This window comes from Rattus norvegicus, chromosome 19, assembly GCF_036323735.1.
Source record: "Rattus norvegicus strain BN/NHsdMcwi chromosome 19, GRCr8, whole genome shotgun sequence".
Classification (NCBI taxonomy): Eukaryota; Metazoa; Chordata; class Mammalia; order Rodentia; family Muridae; genus Rattus; species Rattus norvegicus.
In genome coordinates, this window is record NC_086037.1 from 45,563,888 (window position 1) to 45,589,825 (window position 25,938).

At 45.2% G+C, this 25,938-nt stretch overlaps 1 protein-coding gene and 1 long non-coding RNA gene across 4 annotated transcripts in view; one reads left to right on the forward strand and one right to left on the reverse strand.

Annotated features, from left to right (window-relative positions):
• LOC102550010 (uncharacterized) overlaps positions 1 to 25,938 on the reverse strand; it is a 54,627-nt gene that overhangs the window by 9,604 nt on the left and 19,085 nt on the right. For both annotated transcript variants that reach the window (XR_010060196.1, XR_001842287.3), the window contains 2 exons: positions 1,765 to 1,830; positions 1,227 to 1,474 (listed from right to left, as the gene is read on the reverse strand). This is a non-coding gene — a long non-coding RNA (uncharacterized LOC102550010). The remainder of the gene's footprint in view (positions 1 to 1,226; positions 1,475 to 1,764; positions 1,831 to 25,938) is intronic.
• C19h4orf51 (similar to human chromosome 4 open reading frame 51) overlaps positions 9,380 to 25,938 on the forward strand; it is a 35,530-nt gene continuing 18,971 nt past the window's right edge. Inside the window, exons 1-2 of one of the 2 annotated variants that reach the window (XM_063278188.1) lie at positions 9,380 to 9,767; positions 23,924 to 24,000. In XM_063278188.1, the coding sequence (XP_063134258.1) occupies positions 9,535 to 9,767; positions 23,924 to 24,000 (310 nt within the window). In that variant the 5' untranslated portion in view covers positions 9,380 to 9,534. The remainder of the gene's footprint in view (positions 9,768 to 23,923; positions 24,001 to 25,938) is intronic. The other variant, NM_001025764.2, reaches the window with a different exon arrangement.

Sequence of the window (25,938 nt, forward strand, 5' to 3'; positions counted from 1 at the left end):
CGGGAACCAGACCAGTGACTCACTGCAATGAGCGTTTGAAGATGTGTGAACAAAAGGGTGTACTGTGGGACCCAGGGACACACTGCAGCTTCCACAGCACGGTGTTTGTGTTTGATTTTGTTTATTTATTTATTTATGTTTATTTTCCCTTGGCTATTATGAACAGTGCTGAGATGGAGAATTCATGTGGGGCGTACACGTCTTCTGTGCAGTCCTATTTTCAGTTACTTTGGCTTCATTCCCAGAAGCGGGATTGTTGGATTGTTTGGTGGGTTCAACTTCAAATTCTTTTGAGAAACCTCTGCGCCTGTACTATGTAGCAAACACACAATTTTAACTGTCCCTAACGGGACCCGCGGGCTCCAATGTACACATTGCAGATAGACCATTACTTTCTGTTTTCCAGATGGCTCTTCTACAAGGTGCTGTCTCACTACGAGTTTTTGGTTGTTGTTTTCAGACAGGGTCTCTCTATGTTATCCTGGCTCTCCTGGAACTCACTATGTAGAGCAGGCTGGTCTTGAACTCACAGAGATCCACCTGCCTCTACCTCCCAAATGCTAGGATTAAAGGTGTGCACCACCACCCGGGACTCACTAGAGTTTTGATTGATACTTCCCTGACAATTAGTGAGTTCTCTCATGTTTATTGCCGTCTGAGCACCTTTAGAAATGTGTGGGTTCAAGCCCTAACCATTGGGCTACTGTTTTCTTGTTAAAGAGTTGTGTGGTTTCTTTATTATCCAGACGCCGACCCAGACTGGCAGACAGCGTGAGCAGGAGCTTGCACATTGTTCATGGTCTTCTTCATAAAGCCACCAGCCTCCTTCTTTCTAGAAATGGCATGTCTGGTTAGAGATATGCCAGACATGTGACATCTCCACACCAAGAATCCAAGAGAGCACCGCCTTTCAGAAAAAGGTGCATGGGAGACTGGGGAGGTGCGGTTTAAAATACCTGCTGCTCTTGCAGAGGACCTGGGTTTGGGTCTAAGCACCCACTTCGAGGGAGGCTTGCAACTACCTATTACACCAGCTTCAGATCCAGCAACTTTCCTGGCCTCCACAGGCACCCCCAACACACGCACACTCACATGCATGCACACACACACGTGCACACACACATTTACACACATGCTCGCGCACACGCACGCACTCACACACACACATACACACAGGCACACATACGCGCACACGCACAGGCATGCCCACACACGGTTGTACCCACCTGGGGTCAGAGGTTAACATCAAGGCTTTTCCTCATTCATGCTCCACCTTTTTCAGTCTCTGGCTGAAGCCGGGCTGGTCAGTTTGGCTGGGCTACTGCCCAGCACGCCTCAGGCATCCTTCCTCCTCTGATTCCGAGCTGGGATTAGAGATATATGCTGCCACGTGCAACTTTTCATGCGGCTGCTAGGGGCGTAAACTCTGGTCTTCATGCTTGCATCAACAAAGCCAGCTCTTCAGCTCCTAATCCTTGAATAAAAAAAATGAATATAAAAACCATGTGTGTCTCCCGCTCAGCAACAAGTATTCACTTATATCTAGCTTTTCCTCCCAAGCATAAATATGCACATATACTTTTTTAAACAACAGAATCATAACTTATGTACCATATATAAACAGTTTCATTTTTTAAAGCAGTAAACATAACTAAGAATTAAGTTTAATAAAGCAAAGTAAAGAAGAAAGAAAAAGTCTCCCTTTCTTGTTTCTCACTAATTCTTTCAATCACCCCTCCCCCTGCCCCTTCCCTTGCAGTTTACCTTCTTTATTTCCGTTCACTCCTGTGGCACACAGCTCCACGCCTCCCACCACACAGGCTTCAAGAGCTTTGAAAACAAAATATCCAAAGCACACAGTCGGTAGGCATGAAGACATTAGTCCCATGAGGAGTTCCATTATTATGACTGAAAGCCTCAGACAGCTACTGTCACAATATGTGTGATAATTTAGACATGAGCCACTCTCAGCCAGCTGTTCCTGGGGAAGAGACAGATTTGGGCCGAGATCTTCACGTGGGATCCCAGGACATTTCGTCTTCCTGGACTCCCTTACCTGAGCTCTTCCTGACTTCATCTTCCAACAACATCAGCGAGTACCATCTCAGAGCATAGCTTGACACACTCAGTCTGTGAGGGTAGACCCAAAGAGTGACCACCAGGTAATATAGTGTGCAGTGCATGGATTGGTTTATGGGAAAGGGTCTTCCAGAATACTGGGTTTGGGCTAAGGATGTTGCGTGTAATTTTAAGAACACGCTTACTTTTTCTTGGGAGCTCTCCCCAGCTCCCGGCTGTGCTCTGAGAACAGCCGCTGCCATGCTGTCAGCTGGCGCTTTCCCGAGAATGTCCCCGTTCCTCCTGCTGGCTTTGCCAAGCCAGCAACAACCACCCTTCCCGAAAATGCTGGACGCTGCTGCTTGCGCACTACCTGTTAACCAGCCCGGCTGCCCACTCTCTTCTCCTGCCCCCTTCAGCCCCGTGGAAGGAAAACACTAGAGACTTTATTATTTTAAAACTGACCAGATAACTAAATAGCTGGGCGAAGAATCTACAGCCCTAACTCACCAGCTATGCTATGTTAGAATTCTGCAGGTGGCAGAGGCTGCCACCAGTTCTAATGGTCCCCAGGCCTTACATGGTGTCCGTGCTCCTCTCACCTTTATCTTTTTTTCCTCCTTTTCCTCTGAGGACCCGGAAATCCTGCCTCTTTACCTTCGCCCAACGACTGGTTTCTGCCATCTTTATTGATATAATAAAGAGACAATTGAGGAACCAGATTGTAGGATCAGCCTCTCCCCCTCCACAAAGATGCATGGGTAACCATATAAGGGTGTTTAATTTACTGTTTTTGCTCTGGTTTTTGCCGTTACTGTTATGGTTTGTTTTGTGGGTTTGCTTGTTTGTTTGCTTCAGCTTCACCCTTATGCCAGGCTCTGGTGATCATTCTACTCGAGATCTAGCTCACTCTAGAGTCTAAGCCTTAACTATTGTCTCTGCTGTAGACTCCTGGAATCTTTTCAGTTCTTGACCATTCTGGAGACAGCCGATCCAAGAGATGCCTTCCCATACAAGGAGGCTTGCAGTCAAGTCGGCTCGCAAAAGACACCATAATCTTGTACCCTTTCAAAGATGCACAGTGAACATTGAAATATCAAAAGTTCAGGGAAGTTCTCCAGCTAAGAACATGCCCAATTCAGGCTAAACTTCCCTCGCCATGGAACCTTTTAGGTTAATGCCTAGCAACACATCTTTAAACTGACCAATCACATTCAGAAAAGCCTGTTCAAACACCCCCCCACCCCCCACCCACCACACCCCCCGCCAATGGCGCCCTTACTTGAGATGGTTAGCACGCTTCTTGCTGGCTGGCTAGCGTAGTGCAAGCGTTACATAAGGTATTTCACCCTCTTAAAAACCCATGTTCAGGCAGAGAGACCAGTGGACCAGAATTGAAGACCCAGAAATGAACCCACACACCTATAGTCACTTGATCTTTGACAAAGGAGCTAAAACCATCCAATGGAAGAAAGATAGCATTTTCAACAAATGGTGCTGGTTCAACTGGAGGTCAGCATGTAGAAGAATGCAAATTGACCCATTCTTATCACCTTGTACAAATCTTAAGTCCAAGTGGAGCAAGGACTCCCACATCAAACCAGATACACTCAAACTAATAGAAGAAAAAGTAGGGAAAAGTCTCGAACACATGGGCACTGGGGAAAATTTCCTGAACAAAACACCAATGACTCATGCTCTAAGATCAAGAATCGACAAATGGAACCTCACAAAACGACAAAGCTTTTGTAAAGCAAAAGACACGGTCATTAGGACAAAACAGCAACCAACAGATTAAGAAAAGATTCTTTACCAATCCTACATCTGATAGAAGGCTAATATCCAAAATATACAAAGAACTCAAGGTGTTAGACTCCAGAGAATCAAATAACCCTATTAAAAATGGGGTACAGAGCTAAACAAAACATTCTCAGCTGAGGAATATCAAATGGCCAAAAAGCACCTACAGAAATGTTCAACATCCTTAGTCATCAGGGAAATGCAAATCAAAACAACCCTGAGATTCCACCTCACACCAGTCAGAATAGCTAAGATAAAAAACTCGGGTGACAGCAGATGCTAGTGAGGATGTGGAGAAAGAGGAACACTCCTCCATTGTTGGTGGGATTGCAGACTGGTACAACCATTCTGGAAATTTTCTGAGGTTCCTGAGGACTACCTAAGGACCCAGCTATACCTCTCCTGGGCATATATCCAAAAGATGCTCCAACATACAACAAAGACACATGCTCCACTATGTTCATAGCAGCCTTATTTATAATAACCAGAAGCTGGAAAGAACCCAGATGCTCTTCAACAGTGGAATGGATACAGAAAATGTGGTACATCTACACAATGGAGTACTACTCAGCTATCAAAAACAATGACTTCATGAAATTCATAGGCAAATGGAATGAACTAGAAGATATCATTCTGAGTGAGGTTACTCAATCACAGAAAAACACACTTGGTGTGCACTCATTGATAAGTGGATATTAGCCAAAAAGCTTGAATTAACCAAGATGCAACCCACAGACCACAGGAAGCTCAAGAAGAAGGATGACCAAAATGTGGATGCTCCCACCCCTTCTTAAAAGGGGGAAAGTTTCCATAGGAGGAGGTGTGGAAGCAAAATTTAGAGCAGTGATTCAAGGAATGGCCATTCAGAGCCTGACACACATGTGGCCCATATATATACAGCCACCAAAACTAGATAAGATTGATGAAGCTAAAAAATGCATTCGGAAAGGGACCAGATATAGATCTCTCCTGAGAGACACATCCAGAGCACGTCCAATACAGAGGTCAATGCTAGCAGCAAACCACTGAGCTGAGAACAGGACCCCCTTGGGGGAGAATTAGAGGAAGGATTGAAAGAGTTGAAGGAGCTTGCAACCCCATAGAAAAAAAACAATGCCAACCAACCAGAGCTTCCAGGGACTAAACCACTATGGAAAGACTATACATGGACTGACCCAGGGCTCCAACTGCATATGTAGCAGAGAATAGCCTTGTTGGGGCACCAGGGGAAGGGGAAGCCCTTGGTCCTGCCAAGGTTGAACCCTCAGTGCAGGGGAATATGGGGGGGAGGTCAATAAGGGGAATGTATGGGGGGAATATCCATATGGGGGAGGGGGAGTGGGAGGGGAGGGAATGGGAACTTATGGATAAGAAACCGGGAAGGGGAGTAATGTTTGAAATGTAAGTAAAGAAATATATCTAATAAAAAATTTAAAAAAGAGAGACTGGGAGGTATAAAGAAACACCATAGGATTCTAAGGGCTCCCTAAAGGTACCAAGCCTTCTGTGCACCTGTTAAAAACAACAACAACAACAAAACATGTTCATATACTCGTGATTAGATGTTTGATTGTTTAACATACTGTGATAAAAAAAATCACAGCTCGCTGAAATCTGGTTACAAAAAAAGTGTTTTTTTATTTTCAAAAATGTATTTGTTTAAATTTGTGTGTGTGTGTGTGTGTGTGTGTGTGTGTGTGTGTGTGTGTGTGTGTGTGTATTTATGTGGGGAAGGTACACAGTCCACAGAGTGTGTATGGAGGAGGTTAAAAGACAGCTTTGTGAAGTCAATTCCCTTCCTATATCATTATATGGGTTCTGGGAATCAAACTCAGGTCACCAGGTTTGCACAGCAAGTCCCTTAACCTGCTGAGCCACATTGCCAGCCCCTAAAGGAAGTTCTTAATGAAGACTCTGCGATACAGAAGTCAGACCAAGCAAAGCGATGCCATACACCAGGCCCTGAGAATATGAACTTGAAAAACGAGCAAAGAATGATCATGAGTTCCTTTAGGATCCTTACAGATTGAACATTCACATCAAAATGTTCAATTCATTCATTCATTCATTCATTCATTCATTCATTGAACATTGCAGGGCTGGGATCAAAGCCCAGCTTTGTGTCTATGAGGAAAGTGATGTAGCGGGGGCTACACTCGTGGTGAGTTCACTTTCACAGGGATGCTCAACATCTAGCAGGCTGTGGAGCTGATCCACAGTTCCTCCAAGTCAGTGGTTCACACATTGGGATTCAGTGTCACTGTCTTTTCTCTTTTGTATCACCACATGTTGCTTGTGTAAAGCAATGGGGTTGTCATAACAGTGTCTTATGTGCATTCAGTGCACTTGGGCACACTCACACACGCCCACCGCCTTCTCTATGCCCCACCCACCCCCCTTTCCCCTTCTCTAACAGCCCCCCCTTTACTCCATCTTTTTCCCCACCTCAAATTCCCACAAGTGAGAGATGTGTGTCCTCGTGTTTGTGAGACTGGCTCAACTCGAAGACACACAGGTCCTTCTATTTTACTGAAAAAGATGCTTTTTATTTACGGCTCAGTAAATCCACAGTGTGCACACCTCACATGCTGGTTGTGAGCTGTGGCTGTTGTAAGCAGTGTGTAGATGTGGGGTGGCTTTGATTCCTTTGGGTGTACAGCTGGACTAGTAGGTCTTGTTCTTTTGTTTGTTTTTTGATTTTTGAGAAACCTCAGTACTGACTTCCATACAATTTGTACAACTTGAAACTCTCCCCAACAGTGTGTAAGCCCCCTCTCCTCATCCTTGCCAACATTTTATTTTCTTGTCAGTAGTCAACTAAGATAAGATACAATCCCAGTCTTTCTTAACCTGCATTTCCCTAAAGACTAAAAACACCAAACATTTTTTCTATTGGCTTTTTGTATTTCATTTGTATGTTTGTTCACTCAGTGATCTGCTCCTCTAGTGATTTAATTTTGTGAGTTCTTTGTGTTCTCTGTCTACCCAGCCCCCTTGGCTGGGAAGCTGATAGAATTTCCTCTCTTCTGTGGGCTCTCAGCTCTGCTAACTGCTCTTATGCTGCACTGGGGTGTTCTGGTTTGATACAATCAAACCATTTCCTCAACAACAGGGATCCTGTTCCAGTGGCTTCGAGGATGTCTGTGTCTTGGGGTGAGTGCTGCCACCAGGATCTCTCATTTCAGACTCTCAGGTCCTACACTGAGGCCTTTGGTCCATTTTTAGTGAGACCCAGTCTCGTTTTGTCTATGCATGGATGCCCAGTCCCCAGCAGTCCTTGTAAGAGGCTGTCCTTTTTCCAGTGTGTGTTGTTCTTCTCTTTTCAAAAACCAGATGGCCAGAGCTGTAAGAGTTTATTTCTGAGTCTCTCAAGCCATATCTCCAACCTGTGTCACCACTTTGGGTGATTATAGTTGCTAAAATGATATGATCATTTCTAGGAAGAAAAAAAGTATAGAGAACAAGCTAGAGACAATAAAGTGACTTATAGGGTGACTTATTTGGAAGGATCTTAGTTTACTCCATATTTGTTTATAGACCACCTTGTAATTTGAGAGGAAAATCTGAAAGCATTCTCTACAAATCTCCTTTTACAGTCTTGTTTACTATCCTGTTTCCGAACAATGAAGATGGCTAGCAGAATTTTCTGGGCTAAACCACCATTTTTGCTTGAATAAACAGAGGCTCAGGACACACACAGCTGGCTGCTCCTTGACCCCACATGGACTGACAAGAGCTGGGCAACCCATTCCTCTCTCTTGCCTTTCCTGTCATCTCTCTGTCATCTTGTCTCCTCTGGATTTCTCCAGGAGGAACACCAGCTTGGGCTGCAGTCTCTCGACTTCCCTGGAGCAAAGGTCCTGATGTTCTAGATTTCAACCTTTTAAGAAATTCCTGGGTTGGGGATTTAGCTCAGTTGGTAGAGCGCTTGCCTAGGAAGCGCAAGGCCCTGGGTTCGGTCCCCAACTCCGAAAAAAAGAACCAAAAAAAAAAAAAAAAAGAAAAAAAAGAAAAAGAAATCCCTGAAAGTCACATATGCAGTATTTGCCAATAACTTCGGAGAAACACATCAGGCAGTGTGGCAGCCTCAGGACTTTCAAAAGTTCTAAAATTCTGTCCTCAGAACATCACTTCATTGTTGGGTAAGAGAACAAAGCGCTTTTGGACAGGACCTAAGTTTGGTTCGAGCACTTGTTTCCTAACCACAATGGTTAGGAAGCTCACAATCCCTTCTACCTCAGCTCCCAGGGCTCCAGTGCCTTCTTCTGGCCTCAGTGAGAAACTGCACACACGTGGGTTACACATATGTGCACACACAAACATTTAAACTACGTTACAAAAATATTTCTTTTGGTTCTTTTTTTTCGGAGCTGGGGACCGAACCCAGGGCCTTGCACTTCCTAGGCAAGCGCTCTACCACTGAGCTAAATCCTCAACCCCAACAAAAATATTTTTAAAATGCATATCCTAGGCTTGCCCTGGGCTTAGTTTCTGTAGTCAGGGACGGCAGTGTTTCCTGTTGAATGAAGCATCTTAGCACTGGTGTGATCACCTGAGGCAGGGCTGTGAGGAACTGCACTGGTGACTTGGCCAAACACTGAGAGAAGAGCAGTGCCACTCCAGGGGTTGACAAAATAAAGGACAAACATAAAAATTCAGTGTCATTTTGATTTGCCAAGGAATTGTTGGTGAATGTACTGACTGGTTTTGTGTGTCAACTTGACACCACTAGAGTTAGAGTGGAGAAAACCTCAGTTCAGGAAATTCATGAGATCCATCTGTAAGGCATTTTCTCAGTGATCAATGTGGGAGGGCCCATTGTGGGTGGAGCCATCCTTGGGATGGTGGTCTTAGTTTCCATAAGAGAGCAAGCTGAGCATGCTATGCGGAACAAGCCAGCAAGCAGCACCCTCTATGGCCTCTGCATCGAGTCTTGCTTTCAGGCTCCTGCTCTGACTTCCTTTGTTGATATACAGTGATGTGGAAGTGTCCTGGTTTGAATATACTTGGCCTAGGGAATGGTACTATTAGGAGGTGTTGGAATAGATATGACACTGTGGGCCTGGACTTTAAGACCCTCGTCCTAGCTGCCTGGAAGTCAGTATTCTGCTGGCAGCCTTCAGATGAAGATGTAGAACTCTCAGCTCCTCCTGCACCATGCCTGCCTGGATGCTGCCATGTTCCCACCTTGATGATACTGGACTGAAACTCTGAACCTGTAAGCCAGCCCCAATTAAATGTTGTCCTTATAAGAGTTGTCTTGGTCTTGAGCCTAGGTCCTCAGGGAGCGTCTTCCATTTCTGACTCCTCTCGCCTAAGCCACCATCCTTCCGATAGACCATATTATGTCAGTACGAATAGGCAAATAATTTTGCCTAGTGCCTTCTTGCCATAACTACGAAGTATCATTTTTCTTAGATCAATGGTTCGAACTTTTATAGTTTACAAATTAGTGAAAATCTGTGTGGTTGGAACGGACATAGGCTTTGTGGAACTTTGTGACCCGTTGCCTGGTAACTGGACTTAAAACTGCCCGGCTTCCCTCTGTGAGCTGTCAAGCTTCAGAAGCTTGGTCAGCCCAGCCAGTAGCTTCCTGCTACTAGAAGGGAATGAACTCTTCGCCCTGCCCAGGGCTTGAACCGCTGTTGCCTACAGCTTCCCTGTCCGCCCATAGCCATGTCGCACTTCTTGTACTTAGCCCCGGAAATCCAGCTTCCCTTTAGCCCTCTCACTTCTACAGAGTTCGAGCTGATCAGACGCAAGGCCCGAGAACTGTGGCAGAATGAGGCGCGATGGTCTACTTCTTCAGTGACAACCTACTCAGGGAGTTACCGGGAAAAGCAACTGGATGAGGCCTCCTGCCACCGGCTGGCCCAGAGATTTGGCCAGCCTCACTTTGAATACAAACCGTAAGATTCCTTTGTAGCTATTCAGACAGGCGCTGTTAGAAAAGGGTAACTTATTACTGGAAGATGTGAACAGAGTGTTTATCGCTTCTCCGCCTGTGGCTAAGATCAGGTGTGAAGAATGCGACCGTTTGACTAATGTAGATATTTTTTGTTTGTGAACTTGTTTGTTATTACATTGGTTTCTTGTGTGTGGGTTTGGTCACATGGGAAGGTCAGAGGACAGCTAACAGGATCAGTTCTCTGATGAGTTCTGGGACCCAAACTCGCATCTTCGGACTTTTTCTCCTCACAGCTGTCTTACTGTGCCCTTCCCCCTCTAGACAGGGTGCCCTGTTAACTGGGACCGGCCTGAAGCTCATTCTGAAGCTCAGGGTGACTGAAAACTGGATCTTCCTCTCCCACCGCCTTAGTACAGGACACACAGACACGAGCTGTCTAGTCTAGCTTCTGTGTGTGGTTCTGGGATCGAGCCCAGAGCTTCCTTAATGCCAGGCAAGCATCTACCTGGGTCTATAATGTTGTTTCCTGTAGTCTTTCTCTCTGGGGAAATCTGGCAAACCAGCCATCACTGCATACCAGGACTTATTGGTGCCTACAAGGGTTGAGGCCCAAAGATATTCCAAGGGTTTACTGGGAAGCCAGGCCATTTGATAGGCCCACAATCAAAAATTAATTCTAATTCAGTCCCACAACTACAGCTGTAAACACTCAGCTCATGGGAAGGAGGTTTTCTCAGCAGGTCCTGGAATAAGGGGTTTGGTATAGTAAGACTTTCTAGAAAGATCCTAGGAAAGCAAGCTTCCCCCATGGTAGGGAATGGGAAAACACAACCCCCCGGAAGAATGTACCTGGGCAAAGACATGTGGAACCACCGCCCTCACCAGAAGGTGACAGGTAGCTCAGGCATATGAGAGGAAAACATAAGTCAGGACTCTGGAAAACTCCAGGACTGATGATGAACTCTCTCTCCCTTTGGGTGTTATTCAGAAAATACCCAAGCTCTGGAAGCGCCTTTGAAAATAGTTTGGATTATTGGCTCCAATTCCTAATGTAGGAGCAACCCATGTAGGTTCTAATAAACAGAAACTAGGGGGTTGGAGAGATGGTGTAGCTGTTAGGAACACTGGCTGCTCTCCCAGAGAACCAGAGTGCAGTTCCCAGCACTCATGTAGGGTGCCTCACCAGTACCCACAACTCTGGCCTCAGGAGACAGGATGCCTTTTGGACTTTGTAGGCACCCACATGCATGTGGGCATCTCTCCTTCTCTCACTCTCCTCAAATAAAACTAAAATCATAAACAAGTGTATCAGTAACTTCACTTCCATGTCTTTCCAAACGGTGAAAATCTAGAGCATTCTCTAGTTTCCCCGACACTCTTTGGAAGAGCTCTCAAAGCATGCCATCCCTTTGGTCAGCTTTGGGGGTTCATTTGATAGGCTGAGGCTGTTGGGGATCCCCTCGGCCAGGTAAAAGGGTCATTATACATTACTGGGGTCTGCTCTGAAAACACTTGGATCCACACAGACATGCAGCCAAGTTGCTCTTGGTTTTGACTGTTTGTTTTTTAAAAAAATATATTGAATAGTCTTTTACATGCAGACCTGTGGCACATGATGAAAACGCACATACGCTGCCTTGTTTCTTGTGCTCATGAAGTTATTATCTGGATGTTTTGGGGGAACCTCAGACACATGAATACATCCATTGTGCAACTGCTGTTCTGTCAGGCAGAAGCTGCGGTGAGAGGGAGAGGCGGACCGAGTTCAGTTGCAGAGGACCGAATGCATGCTGTATTACTTTAATTTTTGATCTTTTTCTTTACTAATTTTAGTACAGAGGAGAAATGCCTCCTTAGAGTCACAAGCGAAAGCTGTTTAATTAAAAATCTTGTGAAGTTGTAGGGAGGCCCCTCTAAGTTCATCCGTGTAAAGGTTCTACATACAGGTGCAGATACTCAGCACTTCAACACATTAGGGCAGGAAAATGCTGGCTTACGTAGAACACAATGGTTGTCACTTGTGTTGTTTGTCCTGTATCGGCAGTGGCACCCTGAGCCACGCAACACGTGTTCTGAGCCTAGATTGCTAGCTTTGCCACTGTTAACTGTCAATTGACGGGGAGGCCTCAACTGAGGAAACCCTAGGTCAGATGGTGGGCATGTGTGCAAGGAATTGCCTTGGTTATTAATTGACGTGGGGATGCTCAGTCCACTGTGAACACTACGGTCCCTGAGTGCGCCGTCCTGGGCTTGTCAAGAAGGCTGACTAAACATGACCCCATGCGTGAGGCTGAGTGAGCCAGCAGGTGACGGACAGTCCTCCAACAATCGTGCTCCGGGGCCCTATTTTGAGTCCCAGCCCTGACTTTCCTTAATGATGAATGGACTGTGACTGGCAGTCAGTGTAAGGTGGGAAAACCCTTTCCTCTTGAAGCTGCTTTGGGCAGAGTATTTCATTGCAGCAAGAGAATGAAATTAGCATCCCACACGAGATAAAGTTTGGGGGAGCCTCAATCATTCCTTTCTGAAGCAGCTTTAATTCATAAAACTCGTAATGTACACAAAAACCCCACCTGTGCTGGGGGGGACGGAGATGTGTGGTAAGGAACTTGCGCTAATCCCAATTGTCTGCCAAGACAAGGAGGGGAGCATGGCATTTTGGAGCCATCAAGACAGGCCTGTAGTGTCGTTATAACTTGCTGTTGTTTCTCAGTGGTGCCATTAAAACCTTGCTCTCACTAGATAGGTGCTGATCTGCAGCCCCAGCCCCTTGATGTGCACTTTAAAGCCTTGAAGCCGTACTCATTCACTAATCAAATATTTATTTAGGTCCTACTATGTTTAAGGTCTTAAATTAGACACAGTGAATCTAAAAACATATGGCCCTGCAGAGAGTCATTAGATGAGGGAAGAGCCTCATGAAGCATTCGTGTGTTGAAGGGAACTAATAAGGACTGATCCTCTAAGCAAAGCCGGTGACAGTGTCTCGCAAAACAAGTTTTATTCTATCATTCCCAAACCACATTCTTAGGTATTTCCTTAGGAGCATAAAAACTTAATATACATCCATGCAAAACCAACACAGACCTTTTCTTCATAACTGACATAAACTGGAAGAAACCGATAGGGAAATAGACAAACTCTGCTACATCCATACAATGGAATGTTATTCAATGATTGAAGAAGGGGAGGAGGAGGAGGAGGAGGAGGAGGAGGAGGAGGAGGAGGAGGAGGAGAAGAAGAAGAAGGAGAAGGAGGAGAAGGAGAAGAAGAAGGAGAAGAAGAAGAAGAAGAAGAAGAAGAAGAAGAAGAAGAAGAAGAAGAAGAAGAAGAAAGAAGGAGAAGAAGAAGAAGAAGAAGAAGAAGAAGAAGAAGAAGAAGAAGAAGAAAGAAGGAGAAGGAGAAGGAGAAGGAGAAGAAGAGAAGAGGAGAATGAGGTATCAGGCTATGAAAAGCGATGGCTGAGTCTTAGATCCGTATGTCTAACCTAAAGAAGTATGAAGTTCCATGCTGTATCCTGCAAACACACAACTCGTAAACAGCAGATGCATACAGTACATAGATCAGTGTCTCTAGAGGAGGAGCACGAGTTAAACAGATGAAACCCGCTGACGTCTCAGGTCTGTGAACCTGTTGTGTGAAATGCCATAACGGTGAACACTAGCCATTAAATATTTGTCAAAACACATAGCACTTCATAGCATAATGAGTAAACTTTATGCAAATTAAGGAGTTTGAGGAAGCTAAGAATAGAACAAAGAATCTGAAAAGAAATCTGAATGTACTGAGGATATTTGAAATGAGCTCACAGGGCATGTGATTGAAGACTGGGCTCAGTAACTCTGGAAGCTGGCAGGGACAGTGGAGGCGAAAGAGTCGTGTGTTAACCCAGCTTTATCGCTGACAGAGTTGTTTCCCACTGGGTTTGAGCAGCGATTCTGAAGCCACCACACATACAAGCCAGAATCGAACGGTTCAGAAGTGGGTGACTTTCCCTGGAATGGGAAGGAAACAATATCAAGTAAGGTCTGCAAATGACCTCCGTCACGATGATCAAAATCAGACCCATGCCTAGTGTAGCGCTCTTAGAGCTCATACGTACAGATAGCTATGTGTGTGTATCTGTACACAGGCGAGTGGACATTTCCTTTTTCCTTTGGAAGAAGGTAGACTCTGCTCAGCTCACGTCAGTGTAGGGCTTCACACAAAGAGGCCTTGAAGCAATGCTTTGGGAGAGGAGGCACCTTAAGCGCCTTGAGTTTGGTTCCTGCTAAGTTTTCTCCAGTACAAAAGAATGAGTTACACAGAGACATGCGGATTCTCAGACACAGCCAGGTGGAGGACACGATGGTCGTGGAGCATATAGTACCAGAAACTGTTAAAACGCCAAGAAGTGAAGGGGGGGACAAAGGAAACTTCCAGATGGAACTTATCGAGGAAAGCTGGAAGATCCTGAGGAAAAATAAACCCAGCGTAGCAACTAAATATCCACAAGTCTACACTCGAATAAACGAATGACTGAATAAATTCATTAGTGGGGAAAGGACCCAGTTCCCACGCAGAAGAGTGTCTCACTATTTGTGTGGCTGTTCTCTAAGAAGATGAGGGTGACTCACTATTCAAGTGTGAGATGAGTGGATATGGAAAATGGGAAGAGAAACTTTACAAAGAGGAAACCCGGCAAGCATGATCTCATTGTTTTGAACCAGCTGACCAAGGTTAATGTCAACAATGACAAGCTACATTGTAATCTGCGTCACTGCTATGGGGTGCCAGAGGCTGGCAGCCCACTTCTATGTTCTTCGTACCCAAAACACATCGCCTTCCTGAAACTGTGAAGAGAAGATGTCATTCAAGGACATCCCATCGATCAGCTGGACAACAATTCTCCCTGTGGTCAAGGTCATGAGAAAGGAGGAGCCTAAGAAACTGCCATTGTTACGACACACGCAGAGATACAGCTGTGGAATGCAGTGAGGCATTCTGAAGGGGACCCTGAAACAGAGGAGTGGCATCAAGGAAAATTCAGGAAATCCAAATGAGATAGAGATGCTAGGCAATTGTGTGTCAGCATCGGCTCATCGATAAACTACATGGGCATAAATCATGAGCATATGGTGTGGGGATATGGTTCTCCTGTGTTAATTACAGTATCCTCGCTAATCTAAAGGTTATCTAATGCTGGCCATAGTGCAGTGGAGGAGTAATCCTAGCACTGGGGAGGCACAGGCTAGCCTGGGCTACATAGCAGTGCAAAGTCAACCTAGATTCGAAGCAGCAAGTAAATAAATGCATGCATGCATAAAAACATGTTCTAAAGTTAACTTTTAAAAAGTAAGCAGAGACAAGTGGGTTGTCAAGTGACAGACAGAGCTTCGTTTGCAGAGTATACAATAACCAGGGGGGGAATCAGACACCAACAGCCAAGCTCCTGGAAGTGAAAGAGAACAGGAGATGGCGGTCATAGGCCGAGCAAGTGGCCTCTGACACAGCAGTTGCTACTGTAGTCGCTTCTCTCTGTCCGAGCAGGGAGACTGATACTGAATTGAAAAGTTTAATACCACTTAGGTTAGCAGCCCCCTAAAATTAAAATTCTGAATAAATTTTTTCACAATACTTACAAGACCCACATAAGGGAAACTAAAATTTTGATGCAGGAAATCATAGTATAACTAATCAAATACGTTGTGCTTATAGTTACAAAGAACTAATAACATCAACTCAATAAGGGTCTTGGTTTTTTCCTGATCCTGTGATAAAATGTTCGGACAAAAGGAACACAGGAGAAATGGCTCATGAGTCCACGTTAAGGCTCACCACTATGGGAAAGTCAAGGCAGGAGGAATTCAAAGCAGCTCAGCACATCCACAGTTCAGAGCAGAGAGAATAAAGGCACCATTGCTTCCTAGTTCAGTCTTCTCTCTGTATTTACACAGTCCAGAATCCCAAGCCTAGGGAGTGGTACTGCCTACAGTGGGTACAGCTAGCACAGTGAAGGTAATTCCCACAGCCCACCTATGGGCCAAGCTGATTTAGACAGCGCCCATTAAAGTTCTCTTCCAGATGATTCTAGATTATATCACATCAACAAAACTAACCAGCACAATGTGTGAGGTCAATGCAACCCCAGTTAAAATTCCAGCAATTTACTTTGTGAGCACCCAAAAACAGAGTCCAGAGTTTATAGGGAGAGGCAAAACAGCAAGAACAACTAACATATCGTAGAGGAATATATCAGAGGACTAATCTGTATTCCTCGTCTGCAAGATCTACTATAACAGCACATGCATAGTACATGGTGCAGGGGAAAGCCCAGAAATAAATGCACATAAAGTATTATTTGTTAATTTTTGGTTAAGAAGCAAAGATATTATTTTAAAGAATGTTAGAACAGATGCACAACTATGTGTGAGGGCAGGGGATCTTGACATAGACAAAAATGAACTCAAAATGGACAATGCTCTGAGTGTAAAATGCGAAACTATAAAAGTTTCCAGGAGATTAAAGCCAAGGTGGCCTTGTGATTTGGAGGGAACAAAATATGAAATAGCTAGTGAAATTGGACTTCATTAAAATTTTTAAATTGAGGTTGGGGATTTAGCTCAGTGGTAGAGCGCTTACCTAGGAAGCGCAAGGCCCTGGGTTCGGTCCCCAGCTCCGAAAAAAAGAACCAAAAAAAATTTTTTTTAATTACTTTTTAATTTTTGGAGATTATAATACAGTTTCTGCCCTCTGAAGCCTCCCATATATTCCCTCCTTGCTCTTTTTCAAGTTCATAACCTCTTTTTTATCAGTTGTTTTACACACACACACACACACACACACACACACACACACACACTCCTTAAACTCTTACACACTATCTGCTTTACATATATTCAGTGCTGACCATTTGCTATAGGATGACTGGTCGCTGCGCTCTTCCCTGGGGAAGATTCTCCCTCCCACTCTCAGCGTTCCTGAGGTGTGGGTAGTTCTTTGTATAGAACTGAGGCATCCGGGCTTCTCCCCTGATCTCCCTCCTCTGGTTGAGATTAACATATCTACTGTCCTTGTTCAGCCCCTGCTCTTAAACCACTTTGGTGAGACATTATGAATGTGGCTCCTGACCTTCCTAGGGGACACAATCCAGCCGCAAATCCATTTCTCTGGCCCGTACCGTCTTCTGTCCTCTCATCTTGAGCCTTAGGTGTGGGGGTTGTATTGTAGATCTATCCATGGAGATATTGTAAATGTATCCATCCAGACTGGGCTCCACCGCTCTGCATTTGATTGGTTGTACTTTTCTGTAATGCAGAGAGACCTTTCCTTGATGTGGGCGAGGACTATACTTATCTGTTGATATAAGGACCATCAGTGTAGTTAGAGATTATGTCTCTAGTAAAGCGCTGGGTGTAGGTTCTCCTCCAAGATCATGACTTCACCGGTCCTGAGAAGTTGGCTAGGATTCCAGTAACAGGCATGACTTATCTCTTTTCCAGTGAGTCTCAGGTCCAATTAGAGAGCTGCTGGTTACTGACAAGGCATTCGTGACAGTAACCCTTAGGTTATTGTGCCAGGCTAGTTCTTGGTCATTAAAAACTAAAAATTCTCTAAAGAACACAGTATCAAGAGAATGGGAAAAGAAGCCACAAACAGGGAGAAATAGTTGAAAAAGATCTTTTGTGGTAGGTCTTCTGGTTGATATATCCAAGAGTTAGGAAAAAAAACATCTTAAAGTATAATGACAATAGTTGATTTTAAAGTGCACCAAAGGCTAACAGATACCTCATCAAAGAAGATACACACACAGTAAATAAGAACGAATATGTGCTTTGTTTCTATGTTATCAAGGAAATACAATTAAAATGACAATGAAATTCCACTATACACTCTTAGAATGATCAACACCTGGGCTAGAGAAATGGCTCACATTAATAGCAGTTGGGGTACAATCATGAGAACTAGAGTTCCAATCCTAGAACCTATGCAGCAACTGTATGTATGTATGTATGCATGTATGTGTGTATGTATGTATGTATGTATGTGTGTGTGCATGCATGCATGTGTGTATGCATGCATGCATGCATGTATGTGTGTGCATGCATGCATGTATGTGTGTGTATGCATGCATGCATGTAAGTATGTTTCCAAGGCAGGTGGAGATGGGAGGATCTCTGAGGTTTGCTGGATCTAGCCTAGCTGAGAAAGTGCGGGCCCTAGGTTCAGAGAGAGAGCCTGTCTCAAGGAAATAGGAGAGAGATAGAAAAGGAAGTCCTCTTCTGGCTCCAGTGTGCACACAGAGGCATGAGCACTCATGCACACAAGCTCATATCTAACACTGATGGGGAGAGCACAGAGCTGCTGGAACTCTCTTTCATGAGAATACAACGCAGCATGACCACCTGGAAGATGGTTTGGCAATCCCTCGGAAAACCAAACTATATTGCTTCTGTGGCATTTAGCAGTTATACCTTTGGGTATTAATCCAAAGGAATTGGAAACATATGTCCATACAAACACCCACACAAATTCTTTATTTACAACCACCCAACCGGAGGGGAACTACGTTGTCTTTGTACAGGTCGGTAGTAAACTGGAGTGCACACGTATAACATAACATTACTCAGCGGTGAAGAGCAGTGATCAAGTCATGAGAAGACACAAAGAAATGTATACATATTATTAACTGAAGGCAATCTGAGAAGGCCAGGCACTCTGTATGCATGACTAATTGATATTTGGAAAACAAAAACAAGGGGTCAGCAGCTGTATCAGTGGATCCCACAGGTGGTTAAAAGGGAGGATGGGGGTTGGGGATTTGGCTCAGTGGTAGAGCGCTTGCCTAGGAGGCGCAAGGCCCTGGGTTCGGTCCCCAGCTCCAAAAAAAAAAGAAAAGAAAAGAAAAGGAAAAAAAAAGGGAGGATAGATGGGGTTGGAGCACAAAGGCAAAGGCTATTTTAGGATGGTGAAATATTATATGTGATAGTATTAGGAAGGCTACAAACATTGTACAGTAGACCAAACCGGTGGAGTCTTCCCACCCCATGGACTGTGGCTATCTCCCAGGCACCAGTTTTAACAAATACGTGACTCTAGTGAGGAATGTGGGTTATTGCAGAAATTGTGTATGTGCCATAGAGCCGTTGCCTTGGTGTCATTTCCTGGTGCTCTGCTTAAATGCTCTGACTAAGGCAACTTAAGAGAGAAAGGGTTTACTTGAGATCACAGTTATGGTGAGAAAGTCAGGCCAGCTGGTCACACAGCATTCACGACCCATAAGCAGAAAGGAGTAAATGCATACTGGTGCTCAGTTCCTGCTCTCCAGTATTTATCTAGTTCAAGATCCCAACCAGGGAATGGTGCCACCCATGGTGGGTACTCAGTTCCTGCTCTCCAGTGTTTATCTAGTTCAAGATCCCAACCAGGGAATGGTGCTGTCCATGGTGGGTAGGTCATTCCACCTCAGTTCATGTAATAAGACACCCCCAACATTTCCAGAGGCCTGTCTCCAAAGTGCTTTTAGATTCTGTCAAGTTGACAGTCAACACTGGTCACCACAGGAGCCATAAGGGAAATCTATGCTCCATTTCCTCTCAACTGTGAACCTGAGAGTGTTTCCTTAAAAAAAGCCAAGTCTTGAGAGAGGTGGGAGAAGAGGACATCCCTCTCTCATCATTCACACACACAGCCAACCTCTGTTCATTCTCGTCCACTCTCAGCCACTCCTATGTCTCCTGTTACTCCCACCCACCCCAACACTCCCACCCACCCCAACACTCCCACCCACCCCAACACTCCCACCCACACCCATCACCTCACCCACTTTATTTACCCCAGTCCAGTCCTGTTCAGAAAACTATATACTACTGATGGAAAACACACAACTTCTCAGAAGATGGAGAGATAAACCATTTTTATAGATTGGGAGATTGAATATCTTAAAACTGTCATTTTCCCCTAATTTATAGATCCCGTGCAATAGCTTCTTTTTCTTAGAACTTGACATGGTGATTCTAATGTTTATATGAAAACAAAAAGTGTTGTGATACAACTAAGATACTCTTAGCAAAGAATCGGATATGAGGGCCTATGCTACAGACAGAGAACTTCATTGTAGCTTAGGAAGACTACAATTGAACACAGTAAATATGCCAGGATAGTAGCGTGACACAAAGATCAACAAAGATCAACAGGCCAATGGAGTGGAGGGAAACGGGAGCAGCGATGGCTCAGCAGCTCAGCGTGCACTGCTCTTGGGGAGACCTTCAGTTCCTGGCACTTGAACTGAACCTCCAGGGAATGCCATAGTGTCTCCTGTCTGCCCCAGCACTGCCTGTCCGCATGCAGACCCACACAGGGTCATGCATGCACATAACTACAATAAGGTAGACCTCTGCAAAGGAGTGGAGAATAAAGAACAGCGATGCCTATGACATGCGCTCCATTTATAGAGGAGGTGTCAGAGAAAGGCTGTGCTCCCAGCTCTAGTGAGTGAGCGAAAGACGTGTTAGCCACGAAACATTTGGTGTTAACATGGGGGCTACCTTTATGGCAAAGAGAGATCTTTATTTTCATTGTTATTAGTGTGTGTGTGTGTGTGTGTGTGTGTGTGCGCTCGCTCGCGTGCACGCACACGTGTGCGTGCATGATGGCCCAGGAGTGAGCCATGTGTGTGGAGGTCAGAAGACAACTTGGTGCAGTCAGATATTTCTTTCATGTTTACACAGATTCCAGAAACCTCCTCAGCTCCTGATGGGCCACACGCCCTGGAATCCATTACTTACACAGACACAAAGAGCACTGACCCCGAGGAGAAAGTTAGACAAACTGGATACTTTAAAATTATGCTCTGTCCAGCCAACAGACCAGTGAGTACATACAAGACAGGCTAGCAAAAGCATGACATTTTAAACTCAGAGCCCCACGAAGGGCTCATAACAATTTTATACACAATATGGAGAGTAAGGCCATAATTCACTTCCTCACCAAGCCTTGAAATGTTACAACTTAAAAGAACAGCCTTGTGAAATACAGGTAAGGGTGTGCACAGTGGGACTGCCCATAAACACCCGGTAGGAAAGCACAGTGGTGCAGGTCCTTGAAAACACATGTGGTCTCATCTGGCATTGATGCACTGATGCTGTTCTATGACCTAGCAATTCCCCTCCCATGTATCTGCTATCTGAAATGTATTTCCACTGTACAGCTATTCCTAGCAGCATTGTATAAACATAGTCCTAGCAACATTGTTCATAACAGTCAAAAAAGAAAGAAAACCACCCCTCAATCCCTGAACAAGGAAAAATACAGAATAAATTCCAATTCCATAGCTGCCTCTGTCTCCTCAGACTGTTTCTAGGTGTCCAAACCTGAGGATGCCCAAATTCCTCCTCCTATCTAGCTAGTGTTCTATTGTTGTGAAGAGACACCATGACCTCGGAAATTCTTATAAAGAAAAGCGTTTAATTGCTTACAGAATTTTAGTCCATTATCAGCATGGTGACAGGCAGCCAGACATGGTGCTGGAGGACCTGAGTGTTCTACCTTTAGATCCACAGGCAGCAGGAAGAAGAGAGAGCTACTAGGCCTGGCTTGGGCATTTTAAAACCTTAAAGCCCACCCCCAGTGACACATTTCCTCTAACAAGGGCACGTCCCTAGCAACCAAATCTTCAAATCTAGGAGCCTACAAAGAGCATTCCTATTCAAACCACCGCATTCCACTCCCTGTCCCCATGGGCTCGTAGCCATATCATAATGCAAATATGCATTCAGTCCAATTTCAAAAGTTTCCGTAGTCTGGAGCAGTCTCAACACTGTTTAGAAGACCCAAGTCTCTTCTGAGACTCATGGTAATCTCTCGCTGTAGCCCCTGGAAAGTCAAAACGAAGACCAGATCACATACTTCTAACATGCAATGGCACAGGATATACATGACCATGCCAAAGAGGAGGAAGGGATGCACAGGTAGGAAATGCTGGACCGAAAATCAGCTGGGCAAATTCTGGCTCAGTATCTCCATGTCACAGCTCTCTCCAGGTCTTCAACTCCTCTCCGATTCATTGCCTACCTTGCTTCTCTCTCTCGGACTGTTTGCAGCTCTCCTCAGCAGGTATCCCACAGCTCGGGTGTCTCCAACATCTTGAGGTCTCCAAGGCAATCCAGGCTTCACCTTCATTGCTTCAGGCAAAGACCTCTCCAGGCTTCCATTCGGGGACCCCCCTGATATTTGCCTGGCCTCGGTGGCTTTGCTTAGCCGCAGAGGGGGATTCCACAGCTCCTTTCTTCTATCCTTGTCTGGAAAGCCAGAACTATGTTCCTGAAGGTGCCAAGTTCCGCTGCTTGCCGGGGCTGGAACATGGGGCTTCGCTCAGTTACGCCTTCAAGGTGAGCTTCCTGTCTTCCCTGGTTTCCTTCACTGCTGAGCTGTTCTTCTGTTCCTGTTCACAAGTCGGAAGCGTGGCTGGATGGGTCCTGTACTGAGGGCACCACTCCCTTTATTCCATTTAGCATCAGGCTTTCCCCAGTCTGCTCATGTCCTGGAGCACAGGACTTGGCCCCATTACGCTCCCTGGCGCCCCCTTTCTCCTCAAACTGTGCATTTTGTGTTTTCCCTGCTCAGCTTGCTCCTCCTCATTCTAGATATGCAGGAAAAAAAGGCATAGTCTATAATTCCAATGACATAATTTAAAATTTCTCATGTGTATGAGTGTTTTGTCCTCACACATGTGTGTGTGTTTTACCTGTGTGCCCAGTATATGCAGAGGTCATCAGAGGACACTGATTCACCTGGGACTGGAGTGATGGTGAGCTGTCATGTGGGTGATGGGAATCGAACCGGGGTCCCCTGGAAGAACAGGCAGTGCTTCTAACCACTGAGCCATCTCTCTGTCCCAATATAATATTTTAAAACTAACCAAACCACAATATTTGGTGATTTTTTTCTTTCTTTCTTTTTTTTTTTTCAGAGCTGGGGACCGAACCCAGGGCCTTGCAGTTGCTAGGCAAGCGCTCTACCACTGAGCTAAATCCCCAACCCCAGGTGATGTTTTAAAAATACATAAAGAGGGCTGGAGAGATGGCTCAGTGGTTAAGAGCTCCGACTGCTCTTCCAGAAGTCCTCAGTTCAATTCCCAGCAACCACATGGTGGCTCACAACCATCTGTAAAGAGATCTGATGCCCTCTTCTGGTGTTGTCTGATGACAGCTACGGTGTACTTACATATAATAAATGAATAAATCTTTTAAAAAACACATAAAGAAGAGGTGGTATAGTATAAAAAGGGGTGATTGCTACAGAGGCCAGGATACTGGCTCCCTCTCTGTCTGTGTCAGAATCATAAACCCCAAACCTACTGAGAGAAAAATCAGTAGGTGCTGAGCTTAGAGAGCGCATTTGAAGAATCAGTGGCTTGTGATGATTCTGTTGCTCTCAAGGGGGTAGGAGAAAGATGTAGGGTGGGCTCCTAGCGTTGGCTGCACCCTGTGACACAAATACACGCACAGTAGGAGCATTTCAGGACTATGCTGATTTCAGTTCCACCTGTCTTCCTCACCTTAGCTCCAAGGGCCCAGGGTTCTAAGCCCCTCCTTCCTTAATCAAAGGACCTTCAGTTAGTTCCTGTGAAATTGTGCAGGCTGGAAGTCGGTCCTTCCATTCCAGGCAGAATGCCCCGTCTCTCCTAAAAAGCCACAGCTTGCTGATAAGGAATGTCATATCTGAGTTCAGGGAAACTGAGTTACAGATGCGTTTCAAAGGATAGGCACAACATCTGTGAGTCCCCACGTCACCCCACTGCCATTAAATTTTATTTGGAAACCAATGTAATTACTGTAATCTTTCTTACTCCACGCATAGCACTTATCTTATTTTGAAAGCAACTCCCTGGAGAAACAGTCGTAAATCCTGCTGAAGTAATTATGAACTTAATGTTTGAGCTTTGCAGGCAGAGATGAAAATGTTACCCTTTTATGACAAATCAGAGCACAAACAAATCCCTAAAGACTGTGAAATTTCAGCTTGGGTTGATTTAATGGAACTATGGGGTGAGGGCGAGAGCATGGAAGAGAGAAGTAGCAGAACCTTGAAAACCCAAAGGAAGATTAAATCTTTAGGCTGTGCGTGGTTGACCAGCCTACAGGTGTGTGACTTGTCTCTCCCTCCACCTTTCTTTAGAGCACCATTGCCAGGCGGCTCTGCCTACAACGCTCTACCCGGCCAGGCTGGTTCCCAGGAGGCTGCAGATGGCAAAGGTCAGTCAGTGATCAGTTCCTCCACGGGCAGCCCTTTCAGGCCCTTCTCCTCTACTTAACTGGGACAGACTGGCGTGTGCACACGGTTAAGCAACAGGATGCTCCAAGAAGTCGTCACATTACAAAGTGATTATTATGATATGTTAATCAGCTGTTTCATATAACTATGTGCGTGTGTGCATGCGTGCATGCGTGCATGTGTGTGAGTGTGTGTGTGCGCATGTGTGTGTGTGTGTGCGTGCACGCGTGCGCATGCTTGTTGGTTATGTGTGTTAGGTGTGTGTATGCTGGGTATGTGTCCACATGTATGTGTATGTGTGGTATTTATGTGTGTATGGTGTGTGTGTTCGTGTGTGAATTTGTGTGTGGTATACGCATATGTATTTGATTGCATATGTGCACGCACATGTGTATGGTATTTGTATGTGCATATGTGTATGGTGTCTGTGTGTTTGGCATGTGCACAGCCGGCATGTATGCAGAACCCTGGCATCTCCTCTGCCGATGCATTTTATGTCTGTGGGGCACCCACAAGGGCTAGCTATGAGGAATGGTGAGTATGGGGAATTCTTTGGTACCTGTGGATCAGTTGAGGTGCTCTGCAAGTGGCAAATCCCCAAATTCTCCCTACGAGAGAAACTCCTGAAGCAGGAATCAGGAGCCGGGATTCTTTGCTGAGCTCTAGGCTCGGGCTGGTTTGTGTTCTTGTCTCTGACCTCCCTCAGCACCAAGATTCTGACCACCCCAGAATTCTGAGTAGATTCGGGAATAATTAAGACTTTTGGGTGACCATCTAGCAGGGTAGGAGAAGCCAGAGGCTCACTCATTGCTTTCTCCTACCCCATGAGAAAACGCTTGGCTGAGATCTTTCTTGGCACCGGGTCTTCAATGTGTCAGCTGTTGATTTCAGTCGTGTTCTGGAAGTTTCCCCCTGGGTGTCTAGGCTCCCACAAAGATGTTATCATCTGTGGTTGGCATCTTGCTTTTACATCAAGCTCTGCTCAAATGTAATGAGAGAAGAATCCCATTCTACCATCTTCCCACATCTTTCCCCTCTATTTCCAGGCTCTAGGGTGTGCCCATGTGGTCTCCACTTGCCTGAAAAGGCACAGTCCCTCTCATAAGGGAGCAACCATGTTCTACTCAAGATATATTGGTCATAAAAGAAGCAGTTACTCTGAGGTGTTTTCCCTTCCTCCATATTAGTTCTAGACTGTGCCTGGTGCAGTCGATAAAATTCTGAGCTCTGAGGGTTTGCAGCACTAGGACAAGACACCAAGGAATCATCTGCTACTCAACCCTGGTTGCTATTCTCTCCCACTCTATTTTAGCCACTTGAAGGTAACGTTAGATGTTTTATAATACATTAAATAGTTACATCAAATATAATATATTACACATTAATACATTGAGTAGTTTGATAATACATTAAACACCCACCTTCAGCTTTTCTACACAACTGAAGAATGACTTTCTTTCTATAAAGGCCAAAATGATGTTGTGTGGACTGGCTGCCCACATGGTGTTTCCCTTGGCCTCCTAGAGCCTTTCATGTCTACCTAGAGTGAGGGATAAGGAAGTCACGCCCATTCTCATTCCTTGATCCTGGAAGAGACAGTCCTTCCTCACACTCAGTGTGAGATCAGAGCTCGGACATGGATTTTCTGGCTGCTCAGTTAGATCCTGGCAACAGCTGTCCCCTGGAGAAGGGGACAGCTGCCCATCCTGCCACCAAGTCTGACTTAGAGGAAGAAACAAAGAGATTGTCCTGCATAATGGCCTCTCTCAGAGCTGAGTCTCTGAAGGATTAATAGAATGACTCTCATCACAGATGATACTTGAGCACACCTAACACGTCTGCTATTCTGCCCATCCGATGAGCTTTTTAAAATGGTGATATGCTAATGGGGTGGTAGGGAGAGGGTCGCTGGGCAGCCT